The sequence below is a fragment of the Heteronotia binoei genome, chromosome 4 (assembly GCF_032191835.1).
Source record: "Heteronotia binoei isolate CCM8104 ecotype False Entrance Well chromosome 4, APGP_CSIRO_Hbin_v1, whole genome shotgun sequence".
NCBI classification, from domain to species: Eukaryota; Metazoa; Chordata; class Lepidosauria; order Squamata; family Gekkonidae; genus Heteronotia; species Heteronotia binoei.
In genome coordinates, this window is record NC_083226.1 from 25,419,743 (window position 1) to 25,433,971 (window position 14,229).

Consider the following 14,229-nt stretch of genomic DNA (forward strand, 5'->3'; position numbering starts at 1 on the left):
TGCGATCACACACACTAAATAATGCACTTTCAATCCATTTTCCAACCGGATTTTGCCAGCTCACACAGTAAAATCCAGTTGGAAAGTGTATTGAAAGTAGATTGAAAGTACATTATTTAGTGTGTGTGGTCGCAGCCATTATCTTTGCCCTGTTCCCTATCTTCCAAAAAAACATAAATTTTACTGATTTATGTGCAATCCTATCCCCCTGACACCCTTCATACAATGTGGATTTCATTCAGCCACGTGGCAAGTTCTAAAAAAGTACAACAAAATGCACAGCCTCAAACGTTCACGTTTTCATATCTTGGAATGAAGCTTTCCCTCATAAACAATTCATCCATGTCTCTATTATATGCATATTCTGCATAAAGCAAACATTGTAACAATTTGAATTTAAGTTGCAGTTTCAAATGTAATTTGAAACTGCAACTTAACACTTGTTTATCCCAGTATTATTGCTACTAGGAGCAGGATATATCAAACTGTGCAGTTCCTTTGACAGAGTAGCAGTTCCATTTGTGGAAGGGGTGTGAGACAATTTCCACCAATTGCCCCTTGCCACCGGAGACCCCCCTCCCCACTTTGCCCTCTATGCTGTTTATGAGGGACCACAGAGCCTCTAGAACAAAATCTCAGGGGGTTCACTGGACTGAAACTGGACAGAGACGTAGAAAACCTGGGCTGTGCCAAGTCCACACTACTAATAACCACAAACCCATCTTGGTAGCCCTGAAAAGGCAGAAAGACAGGATCAGATATACTGGAAAGAAACAAAGGGTTACTGTGTACCTGTTCAGAGCCATGTCAGCAGAGGTCCACAACACGGAGCAAGAGGCCGGAAGCCCATCGCGACCAGCCCTTCCAATTTCCTGGTAGTACGACTCCATCTCCTTTGGGGCACCGTAATGAATCACTTTCCGGATGTCCGGCTTATTGATACCCATTCCAAAGGCCACAGTAGCTACAACACACTGGAAAGTAACAATAATGGCATAAGGTTGAGCTCGGCTTTTATTTATTTATTTGGAAAATGTAGGGTGCTGCCTCTGCATAGGCCTGCTGAAGGCAGTTTGAAAGAACAAAACAACACTGCTGTTGAAACATTAAAAAGGCATTAAAACAAGTCGTTAAAATGGCTATAAACACAACATCCAACATAGGACATCGATAAAACAGTCCAGGAACAGACCATAAAACAACTAAAAGAGATGTTTTTTTAAAAAAAACATTTGTTAAAAGCTGAGGGTAAAAAAGGATGCTTTGGTTTCTTACCTAAAGGAAAGTAAGATTTGTGACCAGGCAAGCCTTAAGGAGAAGGGCATTCCAAAGGAAGGCACCACCACTGAAAAAGCCCAGTATCTGGTTGCTACTCCCTAATCTCTGCAGGCCAGGGCACAGAGAGCAGAGCTTGTAAGAACCTTAACTACCAGGGCTTTTTTTGTAGCAGGAACTCCTTTGCATATCAGACCGCACACCCCTGATGTAGCCAATCCTCCAAGAGCTTACAGGCCTCTTAGTAAAGGGCCTACTGTAAGCGCCAGGAGGATTGGCTACATCAGAGGTGTGTGGCCTAATATGCAAAGGAGTTCCCGCTAAAAAAAAAAAAAACTGACTACCAGGCTGCTCAGTAAAGGTGGAGACAGTCTTTTAAGTCCCCTGGCCCTGAGCCACTGAGTGCCTTGAAGGGAAGAACTGGCACTCTGAACTGTACTCAGAAACTGATGGATAATCAGTGCAGTCTTATAGCACAAGGGTGATACAATGCCTCCACTCGGCCACCAACAACAACCTGGCTGCCCTGTTTTAAACCAACTGTGGTTTCTAAACAACTGCCCCAAACAGCCCCACATAGACCACTTTGCAAGAATCAACCTGGATGTGATCTGAGAATAGATCGCTGTAGCCAAATTGTGCTTATTTGTGTCTAGATTAGTATATCTAATTACATAAAGTGCTTTTGTGCTATGCAATTGTCTACAGCTTACCTTTTCAGGCCGGACTCCTAACTTTCAGCTGAGTTATCAGTGATTTCCTATTCCTGACCTAGTTAGATTGGAATCCTAGAAGTCAAGTTACACAACTCCAGTGGCTCTTGAAATGTTCAGCAAACAGTGAATAATACAGATCAGAAAATGGAAAACAGCAGCAAAAAAACCCAAGATGTGAATAACCTTTACAATTTACAAAGCACTTCTTCAAGTGTTCAAGGTACTTCACCTAGATTATCTCGTTACTGATACAGATTTTGCAAAATAGGCAAACACAGAAAAGAAACACAGCAATACTAGCCACTTTCTAAAAACACTTGGTGGGTGCCAGAAAAGGGGTTGGCATGCACCACGACACCCATGGGCACCACCTTGGGGACCCCTAAAGTAAGTAAATAGCCACATAACATCCTATGGCAAGTAAATTAAATCTCCCTCATACCTGAATTTCATCTCTCATGAAATTATGGTGGACGTCTCGCCTTGCTTTGATTCCCATGCCAGCGTGGTATGTACAGCATGGAAGGTTCAGTTTTGACAGCTCTGCGGCTACCTGTTCAGTTATCTTCCTTGAAGGGCAGTAAATAATAGTGGGACCTTCAAATTCATAAGTAGACCTAAGAATTCAAAGAACACGTTCAAAGCAACTGCATATGAAAAGTCTGATGGAATGTGGGAAAAGAAAAATTGAGACTAACCCTTAGGACAAATATGTATGATAGCCTTCCTTCTTTACAATGAGCTTTATTTATTCAACTACTTATGTCTAAAACATATAAATACAGATCTGCTGCCAAGGAAGCACAGTGCTAAAATTTAGGGGTAGCCAAACTGAGGCTCAGGAGTCACATATGACTCTTTCACACATATTGTGCAGCTCTCAAAGCCCCCACTGCCCCATCAGCTTACTTGGAGAAGGCATTTCTCTCCAGTGGCTTGGAGAATGCATTTAAAGTTAAAGTTGCTTTCTTTCCACCTCTCCTTCCCTCCCCATCCATTTGCCTGCCTGCCTTCCTTCTGGCTCTCAAACATCTGATGCTCATGTGTTGCAGCTCTCAAACATCAGATGTTCATGTCTTGCGGCTCTCAAACATCTGACGTTTATTCTATGTGGCTCTTATGTTAAGCAAGTTTGGCCACCCTGTCTCCTATAGCACTTTTTCTCCAGTGGAAGCTAAATTATGATGGGACAGAAATATTGATTGCTGGCAGGTCATGAGTTGTGAAGAGGCTCAAACTCACCCTGCTCCATCACTTCATTCAGGCCGGTGGACTGAGCGCACACCTAGATCCATCACTACAAAACTGGGGCTTCCAATGGTGGGGTTAAGGGGACTTTCCCTTCAGCTGAGAGCCAGCATAGTGAAGTAGTTAAAATGTGGGATCTGGGAGACCCAGGTTTGAATCCCCACTCTGCCATGGAAGCTTGCTGGGAGGCCTTGGGCCAGTCACACACTCTCAGCCTCACCCACTTCACAGGGTTGCTGCGAGGATAAAATGGAGGAGAACAACCTAAGGTTCTTTGAGTCTCTGCTGGGAAAAAAGGCAGGGTATAGACGAATATACTCCACCTGGTGAGAAAGCACCATCCGATCTAACAGAAGGGAATACAAAACTACCATCACTCTCAGGAATAGACTCACTTCCTAGCACAGTTCAAGGCACTCATTTTAAGCTATAGGGCTGCAAAAAGGACTCACAAAAACCATCCCCTCCCAAGTGTCTCATTGTAATGTCTGAGAGCAATCAAGGGCACGCCTCTTAGTGATATTGTTCACCATGCAAAGATGTGGCCCCAGAAAGTAGGACCAAAACCAATGGGTTGAAATTAAATCAGAAGAGTTTCAGACTCAACATTAGGAAGAACCTCCTGACAGAGTGGTTCCTCAGTGGAACAGCCTTCTTCGGGAAGTGGTGGGCTCTCTCTCTTTGGAGGTTTTAAAACAGAGGCTAGATGGCCATCTGACAGCAATGCTGATCCTGTGAATTTAGGGGGAGGTATTTGTGAGTTTCCTGCATTGTGCAGGGGGTTGGACTAGATGACCCTGGAGGTCCCTTCCAACTCTATGATTCTATGTCTTATAGAACTCCTTACCTTGCAGACCCATCACACTTGAAACCTATTCAGTTTTTTTAAAAACTTGTATAAATCCAGAGGGAACTTGATGATATTGCAGTTAGATGGCTTTAATGAACCTTTATGCATTTCAGTAACATACCCAGGTTTTTTAGATCAGATGGGAACTAACATTAATAAATACTAAGGGTGGGGTTTTTTACCGAAGAAGAACTTGCAGACGCTTCCAGGTAAAATAAGCCAAAGAATTCGCTCACCTGTCTTTTTTAATAAGAAACTGCTGTAGATCTTGGACAATATTTCCCGTTTTCCGTCCAACTTCTAAGTAAAGGTTTGGCCGATCAAAGCTAGTACATGTTATCTGAGGAGATTTTAAAATTAGACAATGCACGATGTCATCTCTTATGGAAGGGCTTGCTGTTGCAGTGAGAGCAATGATAGGAACCTGAAAAAGAGGGGAAGGGGAGAAGGAAACAAATCAGGGGAATGGACAAAAGATAGTGATCCATAAATATCCAACCGCTAACACTTTTTTAACATAATCCAAAATTAAGGCATAATGGCACCCATTATTTGATTCATAATAACATTTGTGTGCTGTCAAGTCACAACCAGTTCATGGTGACTCTAGGACTATTAGGTTTTCAAAGCAAGAGGTGGTAAGAGATGGTTTGCCATTGAATGTCTGCACAGAAATCCCTGTATTCCTTGGTGGTCTCCCATCCTATATTTACCGTTGCTGACTCTGCATAATGTTTGAGATCTGATAAAAGTCGGGCTAGCCTGGACTATTCAGGCTGCTACATGATTTGGCTATACTAACTCATGTGTATGTGTGTTACACATGTTCTTGTCCAGACTAACCTGTTCAGGCTGCTACATTATTTGGTTAAATTAATTCATGCTTGTGTGCCTTACACACATATTCTTACCCAGGAGATTCAGACGACTGTTTATTATCTCTGCAAGACCTTGAAAATTCCAATAATAACTTATTTATCTTTTCCACAAGATCTTGAGAATTCTGAGAATAACTCTTGCCGTAACACTCACGTTTCTAATCCTCATTACTGCTGTTGCAATGTTCTGGAAAAGGACTGGACACTATATGTACCTGTGGGATCTTCTAAGGCAGGGGTCCCCAACCTCCAGTCCAGGACCAGTCCCAGTCCGTGGCCTGTTAGCAACCGGGCTTTGAGTTGTATAATTATTATATATTACAATGTCGTAATAATAATAAGAAGAAGAAGAAGAAGACATTGGATTTATATCCTGCCCTCCATTCCAAATTTCAGAGTCTCAAAGAAGCTCACAAACTCCTTTACCTCCCCCTCACAACAGACAACCTGTGAGGTGGGTGGGGTTGAGAGAGCTCTGAAAGATGCTGCCCTTTCAAGAACAACTCTGCACGAGCTATGGCTGACCCAAGGCCATTCCAGCAGCTGCAAGTGGAGAAGTGGGAAATCAAACCCAGATAAGAGTCTGCACACTTAACCGCCATGCCAAACTAATAGAAATAAAGTGCACAATTGTATCATCCTAAAACCATCCCACTCCCTGGTCCCTGGAAAAATTGTCTTCCACAAAACTGGTCCTTGGTGCCAAAAAAGTTGGGGTCTGCTGTTCTAAGGTATACCCCCACTCCCATCTCCCATGTTAGTGTTTATACTGAACACTTACTAGTGAAAAGGAGCCACAGTCATGCTCTCTTTGCTTTCCCCTTCTGCATCACTGTGGGGGCATCCATTAAAGGCTTAAAACATGCATAATGGTTCAGAGTTGGGAATGGATTGCAGGATCTCATACAGTCTCTTCTTGTCCTCATCTCACTGTATACCTCTCATATTATTTATGCCTACCATTCTACGACTCAGTTCAGACATCAAAAGAAATCCTAACATTGCTGCACTTCCTTAACTATGTTTTGCTGTGATGTCTCAATTCAGACAGGTCATGCTTTATGGCCAGGCAGCCTATCAAGATTCTGAAGGCCATGGTCTGTTTTAAAAAAAATCACATTTTGAGCCATTATGATGCAACACGATCTCTGAATTCTCAAATAATAGTTATATACTGACAACACAAGTAGGAAGACGCTGGAAGTCAAAGCAGGCAAGTCAATCTAAACTTCGGTTTGCCTCAATGTTTGGAAACAAACAAAATCATCCAGGTTCTAGACTCTGGTTAGCACAAGCCACAGTTTGCCATGGTGCCTGAAATAAGCCTCTGTTGTTGTTAGGCAGATGTTACAGGTAGAGAACAATATGTAATAGGAAGGATAGCATTTTACCAGACAACTGAATTGGGCTGCCCAACAGTATCAGAGCTCAAAGTCAAGGCACAACAGAGTCTTCTCATGTAGCCATTACCTCCGATAAAGCATCCAGCATAAAAACAAATAGACCATTCTTTCACAGCAAGGACAATGCTTGTCACTTTACCTCAGGAAGAGTTTTCTTTAATGACCCCAAAGACCTGAAAGAATTCCTGAAGTCGTGTCCCCATTCCGAAATGCAGTGAGCTTCATCGACAGCTACTAGTGTCAAACCTGGGAGGAAATTATCACACAGTCCTATTATTATCAAGTAGGCTGGGATGTGGCATCCACAAATGGACTTCCATATGTGTCTCACTGCTGCAGTGCACAGAAGCACAGAATATGGTGGCATGCAGAAAACCCAACTTCCTGAGAATGTGTTTACTATTGCGGAGGGTTTTCCAAAAAACTCATCAAATGTGTAGCCCTGCTTGCAAATATAGTCTTGAAAATATATTGACGATGCCTGAACAAACCTATGTAGCCAAAGTAGTGGCAAAACTCTGCACCCTGTGTGGTTTAGTGAACTGGCATTCCATCTCCCTTTCCACGACTACTAGAATCAGAATAAATGATTCCTCCCCAAATCACACAATTTGCGTAATGTATACAGGATGCAGAGTGTCATATTTTCTGTCACAGTTAGCACACTTTCCGGGTTTCACTAGATGGAATATATGCTGGCACTCATCCAAATACATTAAAAAGATACTCTTAATTTGGTTTATCTGGCACAGAAACAGAACCCTGCAGCCTAACTGCAATCTTATCTCAGCTTCTGGGGAAACAGAAAGTAAGCAGAGAAAAATGAGATGCTTGGTGAACTTTTCCAGTGTGGTCGCATAATCCAAATCTCTCATGAAGGCATCATATATTATCCCTGGAAAAGGCATCATACCTCATCAATCAACTGCTCCATTGCTGTCCTGACTTTTGGTTCCTGAACATTGGTTCATTTATTTCATTTATACCCTATTTTCTTCCCAATGGGGATCCAAGGTGGCGTACATCAGTCTCCCTCCTTCTCCTCCATTTTATCTTCACAATAACCCTGCGAGGCAGGCTGAAGGACTGGCCTAAGGTCATCCAGTGAGTTTCATGGCAAGTGGGGATATGAACCTGGATCTCCTAGATCCCAGTCCAGCATTCTAATCCCTACACTAGTGGCTCACAATTACCAAAATCACCAACAGGAAGGTACAAACAGAGGCACAACTAAGACACATCTCAGTAGCTAGACTTCCTTCAAGAAGCATAATCAGTTTGGGAGAGTTTTCATTGCCTTAGTTGCTCTGAACTTACCAATTGATTGCTCGAGTTCCTGAAGCCACGACAAGTTCCCCAAACAGAACTCTGGAGTCATGTAGACAACTCTGTAGCAACCCCTATGAAAAAACAAAAACAAAAAGGCATCATCACCTGCCAGAAGTGAAGAGCTGAAGAATTCATACCACAGAAATCTAAAGCTGACTTACTTTTGAATGTTTCTCAATGCAACTTCAGAACTAATGCAGTAAAATCCACTTTGATTACCTCTTTTAGAAAATTAAATACTCTTCCCTTTCTGTTATTAAAGTAACACCCAAAAGTGGCAAATGGCAATAAAGTATGAAAGCAAACTATCAGAACAATAAAAATTCATCCATAAAGTGCATAAAGGAAATAATTTCTAAAAGAAACAATCAGCCCATTAAAAAAGTAAAACCGTGAATAAAAACAAAATATCTAACAGGCCCCTTTGAAGTGTTGAATTTTACTGCCTTAACAGTTTGGATTTGAGAAAAACAGGTTTCTTCAATATGGACTTGCCAAAACAATGAGGGCATGAAGAATTAGAAGAGTTAGTTTTATTTCTTGCCCTTCACTACCCAAAGGAGTCTCAGAGCAGCTTACAGTCACCTTCCCTTCCTCTCCCCACAGCAGACACCCTGAGAGAGTTCTGAGAGAACTGTGACTGACCCAAGGTCACCCATATATTCATTTTTAATATTGATTTTTTTTGTTTAAAACATTATTATCCATCTTTCTTCTTTATGGAGCTCAAGGCGCCTTACAAACATAGATTAAATACATGGAATAACATATCAAAAATATAAGACCAAATTTAAAATCACTACTCAGGAGTACTACTAAGCTTAACCAAATGCAGTCCTAAATAAAATTGTCTTCAACTGCCTCATAAAGAGTGAAAGCGAGGGGGCCAGGTACACCTCCCTGGACTGACTGTTCCTTAATATGGGGCTCGGTAATCATGGGGCTGCCATTAAAAAGGCCCTCTCTCACGTGCCCACTAAATAAGCTTTCTTGAGTGATGTGGCCTTATATATGCATATTTATTTCTTTATGTTCTTGATACTCCACCTTTCTCCCCAATGGGGATCTAAAGCAGGTTACATTATTCTTCTCTCTTGCATTTTATTCTCATAACAGCCCTGTGAGATAGGTTAAGAGTATGTGACTGACCCAAGGACACTCAGAAAATCTCCATGGCAAAGTGGAGATTTGAACATGGGTTTCCCAGATGCTAGCCCAACACTCTTCTAACAATTACACTACACTGGCACACTGTAGAATGCCCTATCAGTGGGAAGTTTGCTTAACCCCTTCCTTAGAGGCTCACAGAAAATTGGTCAAGCACATTTGTTCCTTTTTTTGTCAAATTTATAGTATTCTACTATAACCCTTAGTGGTTTTTGTCTCTAAGAGCTTTTATGTTTTGTTTTTAAGCTCTACGTACTGCACTCTACATATTTGAAAGTATGTCTCGGCTGGTTCTCATGTTTTTTTAATACTCTTATTATTGTGGTTTTTAGTGTGGGTGGCTTTGATGTAAACTTACTGTGGTTCTTTAGTCTACTCTTTAGGAATTGAAACTCCAAATCATCATAGGATCTGATATAAAAAAAGTCTTCGGACTCCTTTTTTGCTGTAGAACCACACACATACTTAATGACCTTCCTACATATTTGAGGTCATAACTGACCCCAAAGAGTTAAATAATATGTCTAGTTTTCCTCCACCCTGTGCCATTTCATACTGCATGTAAGCTCCTATGATAATGTTTTAATTAGACACTCTCACTAACAAGAGCAAAGGGGTCATTTGAACACTGTAATTAAAGCAAATGGGAGAGTGTGTGAAATACTGCATTCCAAGATACTGGATGGCTTATGATGCTCACACTGTAGATGCTCTCAGTTAACCACATGTTAATGCTCTATCCTATGCGAAATGGAAAACCTGTACAGCAGAGACAGTTTGGTGTAGTGGTTAAGTTTGTCGACTCTTATCTAGGAGAAACAGGTTTGATTCCCCACTCCTCCACTTGCAGCTGCTGAGATGACCTTTGGTCAGCCGCAATTTCTATTAGAGATGTTCAGCTCAACAGCAGTTCTGGGAGAGCTCTCTCAGCCTCACCTACCTCACAAGGTGTCTGTTGTGAGGAGGGAATGGGAAAGGACATTGTGAATTGCTCTGAGACTCTTTTGGGTAGTAAAGGGCGGTTTATCATATCTAGTGAGGAAAGGGCAGAGTATAAATCCAATCTCTTATTATTATTATTATACTCAGTGGCTCAGGAGCTAAAGTGGCTCTTCAACAAGAGGCTTGTGGATCTTCTGAGCACCCTTCCCCAATTGGCATACACTCCATGTTTCAGGAAAGTAAGCAAGGCCATTGCCAATTGGAGCTAGTAGTTGGCAGGTGGTTTCCACCTTCAAACAGCTGTTGTCAGAAGAACAGGTAAGCTATGAAGCTCCCAGAGGTGCAAGCTTTGTGCCAAGTATGGAAGTAAATATGGCTCTTTTGGTTTATTGTCACTGCAACTGTGGCTCTCTGAGAGCCACCAAGCAAGTACCACTTTACAAGAAGTGCCAAAACAGGATGCGGTTTGCCCTTCAAAGTCAAAAGCCCCAGACTTGGAATGTCCAAATCCATGGGATGAAGTTCATATTAGCTCTTTAGATAGCAGGCCTCGGATTCAACAGGGGCTCACAGGAGCACAGCTCTTGAACCTTTCTGAGGCTTCCCTCTCCTCTTCCCCACCTTGTCTATTGAATAGTAGGTGCAACTGAATAACAATCCCTGGATGAACTCCACCACCTATTTTTCTACAAATCTACCTCTGGATACCAGCCAACATAAAAGTAAACTGAAAGCATGTTACCATCTTGGAAAACCTCCATAAAATGTATACAAATTTCCAATTGAATTGCAATGCATATTTTCACAACTTGAGAGAAGAAAAAGCAAAAAGAGAAGAGAGGGAGTGACAGGGAAGGGGCGCTTACGCTCGGATATCATTTCGGACGTTTTTTGACTGTGCTGACCCAAGAAGGCAAGCTGGAATTCCTGACATCCTGCAAGAAAACAGCATCAAAAGGGTTTGGCTCTCTATAGGAATGTGACTTTTGATGTTTCGTTCAGTTTACATGAGACAACATTTGCCTATTCTGTCTTTGAAGGAAGGGTGTAGAAGCATGGCAAAAATTGTGCTCTCTTATAAACTATCAACATCAGGTCTGAAAAAGAATCTGGGGATGGGAAATGAAAGGACATGTTCTAGATGCTGGAAGCCCTGCTAATTCCCCATACTACAAGCCTTTTTTTAAATACTGTAGCAAATGCAAGGAAGTGAAACTCATTTACACTTCCTCTCTCATTCCTCTTTTGGAATGTCAAAAGACACATCATTTAAAAAGAGTTTCTTCAAAACAGCTCCAAGTATTAAATCTTCTATTCATTTGTTTTTCTTTCAGAGAGCCAGGATGTTCAACAAAACAGAAATGAATTCCTAGAGCAGAAAATGGATACATCTCATAGCAAGGGTGGCCAAACTGTGGCTCAGGAGCCATATCTTTCACATATATTGTGTGGCTCTTGAAGCCCCCACATTCCAGTTGCCTGGCTTGGAGAATTCATTTAAAGTTAAAGTTGCTTCTTTGCACCTCTCCTTCCTCTATTTTCCCTCTTTCCTTCTTTCCTTTCCTCCCTCAAACATCTGATGTTCATCTTGTGGCTCTCAATCATCTGACATTTATTCTATGTGGCTCTTATGTTAAGCAAGTTTGGCCACCCCTGTCTTATAGTATATGATTATATGATTACTAACAGGCTAGTTCAAAGAATATATTTTCGTCACAGGTTCAGGTGCACAAAATATTATGCAGGTACGGTTACATGTGCAAATTTGGTAGCCATGGCACCATAAGAAAGCAGCTCAATTTGTGCAGACAAGTTCTGTACCCTGCTCTAATTACCCTTTTGTATAGATTCTTCGAAAAATTGAGAGTCTATTGACCCTTTGAAGATAAACTGATTTAATATGGCACAGCGCTTCACCAAATGTATGGCATTACTATCCTCAACTGCAAGAGTCAGGGAAACATGATACCCACACAAACACACACACGCACACCAGATGTCTAAGGTTTATGGAGTAGCTTGTTTGGCTGCAATAAACGAACCACACCAAACTAACACCATTAGAGAGCAATCCTAAGCTGGTCTACTGAGAACCCTACTTGGGTCTGTTCAGTGTGGGGCTAAGAAAGTGTTCTTAGTACTGCATTGTGAGAAGTGGCACAAAGCCTGCACAGCCCCACAATTTGCATATCCCATGCCTGGAACAGAAAGGTGAGGAAAAGAGTCAGTACAACCAGGTAATCACCCCACCTAAAACTGTAACCGTAAAGAGCCCTGTGGCGCAGAGTGGTAAAGCTGCAGTACTACAGTCCTAAGCTCTGCTCACGACCTGAGTTCAATCCTGGCAGAAGCTGAGTTCAGGTGGCCGGCTCGAGGTTGACTCAGCCTTCCATCCTTCTGAGGTCGGTAAAATGAGTACCCAGCTTGCTGGGGGGGAAGCATAGATGACTGGGGAAGGCAATGGCAAAGCACCCCGTAAAAAGTCTGCCGTGAAAACATTGTGATGCAGCTTCACCCCAGAGTCGGAAACAACTGGTGCTTGTACAGGGGACTACCTTTACCTTTTTTAAAAAAACTGTAACACAGTGAAACCTCTTTTTGAATTTAACACTTGAATTTAACACTTTTTGAATTTAACCTCCTCATACACACAAAGACACCTTCATTAATATAGAAAAATACCTTTGGAGGTATTTTTGTTCACTGCTTAGAGTGCCGATATGTATTCTGAATAAATCGAGCTCCTAATTTTACATCATGTAAGCTGTGTTGACATGGATCTGCTGACACCCTTGAGAACTGGTTATTTAGTAAAAGTTACTGAGGAATTTGTGAATATTTTCTATTTGTAATGAGCACCGTTTGTTTGATTTTAATTAACTGGGGCAAACATTAACATATCATCTGAACGTATTATTTCGTACTTCACAGTTTTCAATTGTACTATTTTTCTGCAGTCTTTTTCCAAAAGCACCTTGATAACTTTATCAAAGCAAGATACATCATAAAAACTGCCTTTCTATATACAACATTTCTATTCTAAACAGATTATGAAAAAAAAATTGTTCAGTAGCAACAAGAAAGATCCAGTTTTACTCAATTTTTTGTTCCTATCCAGGGCTTTTTTTGTAGCAGGAACTCCTTTGCATGTTAGGCTTCACGTCCCTGATGTAGAAGAAGGCGGCAGCACTGGGTTTATATTCTGCCCTCGACTCAAGAGTCTCAGAGCGGTTCACAATCGCCTTCATCTTCCTCCCCCACAACAGACACCCTGTGAGGTGGGCGGCACTGAGAGAGCTCTCCCAGAAGCTGCCCTTTCAAGGACAAGCTCTGTGATAACTATGGCTGACCCAAGGCCATTCCAGCAGCTGCAAGTGGGGGAGTGGGGAATCAAATCCAGTTCTCCCAGATAAGAGACCTCAAACTTTAACCACTACACCACACTGGCTCTCAGGATGTAGCCAATCCTCCAAGAGCTGACAGGGCTCTTCATACCAGATACATATGATGTATCTTGCTTTGATAAAGTTATCAAGGTGCTTTTGAAAAAAGACTGCAGGAAAATGATATAATTGAAAACTGTGAAGTACAAAATAATACATACAGAAGATATGTTAATGTGTGGCTTAATATGCAAAGGAGGTCCTGCTACAAAAAAAAAAAAGCCCTGTTTCCATCCATCAAACTGTTATTTAAGCTGATGGCTAAGGTCCAAGCTTATTCCTCAGAAGCCTTCCATGAAGTTTCTTAGCCTTGGATGTGGCATTTTGGGGCACACTGTGGGCTGGGACCAAGAGCACAGAGACCAACAAGCCCTCAAAGCAGCAGTGCAGCTGCAAAAGGTTATTGAGAACAAATCAATACCCCATACTTACTCGAGTTGTAGTACCTGGTCCTCCATTAAAGAAATAAGGGGACAGATGACTATTCCAGTACCTCCGGTGTATACGGGTGGAAACTGATAGCACAAACTCTTGCCATACCCTTTTAAAAAAGCACATATTACATGAAAAAGGCACTGCATACAAAAGCTGAAAAGATTTCACTCTCTTCCCTGTCACTGTCCTCCCAAATCTTATAGACTTTGTAGTGTTATAAACCTCCACATTTTACCTAAATACTAGTAAGAACTCCCCAACACTTCACAGATGGCAAATTAAGGCTGTTTTCTGTGACTCTGAAATTAAGATTTCATAGATGTGTAGAGAATTACAGCTGGGGGTGGGAAATCCCTTCAGTTCCCCAACTCCAGTCTCCAAGGTTCAAATTTTAAATTCCGAGCTCTGTTCCTATAGTAGCATCAGGAATAGGCATGGTTTGGTGTTATATGAACAATTCTGTAGATCCTCAGGCTCCCAAATTCCCTCCTTTAACCACAGATGGCTCCAAAATGAAATACTTTGGCTTTCAGAGTAAACCAC

General features: G+C 41.7%; 1 protein-coding gene across 5 annotated transcripts in view; it reads right to left on the reverse strand.

Moving 5' to 3' along the window:
* WRN (WRN RecQ like helicase) overlaps positions 1-14,229 on the reverse strand; it is a 102,405-nt gene that overhangs the window by 49,341 nt on the left and 38,835 nt on the right. For all 5 annotated transcript variants that reach the window (XM_060236967.1, XM_060236971.1, XM_060236970.1 and 2 more), the window contains exons 13-19: positions 13,684-13,792; positions 10,675-10,743; positions 7,688-7,770; positions 6,510-6,616; positions 4,326-4,513; positions 2,434-2,608; positions 793-974 (exon numbers count right to left, since the gene is read on the reverse strand). In XM_060236967.1, the coding sequence (XP_060092950.1) occupies positions 793-974; positions 2,434-2,608; positions 4,326-4,513; positions 6,510-6,616; positions 7,688-7,770; positions 10,675-10,743; positions 13,684-13,792 (913 nt within the window). The remainder of the gene's footprint in view (positions 1-792; positions 975-2,433; positions 2,609-4,325; positions 4,514-6,509; positions 6,617-7,687; positions 7,771-10,674; positions 10,744-13,683; positions 13,793-14,229) is intronic.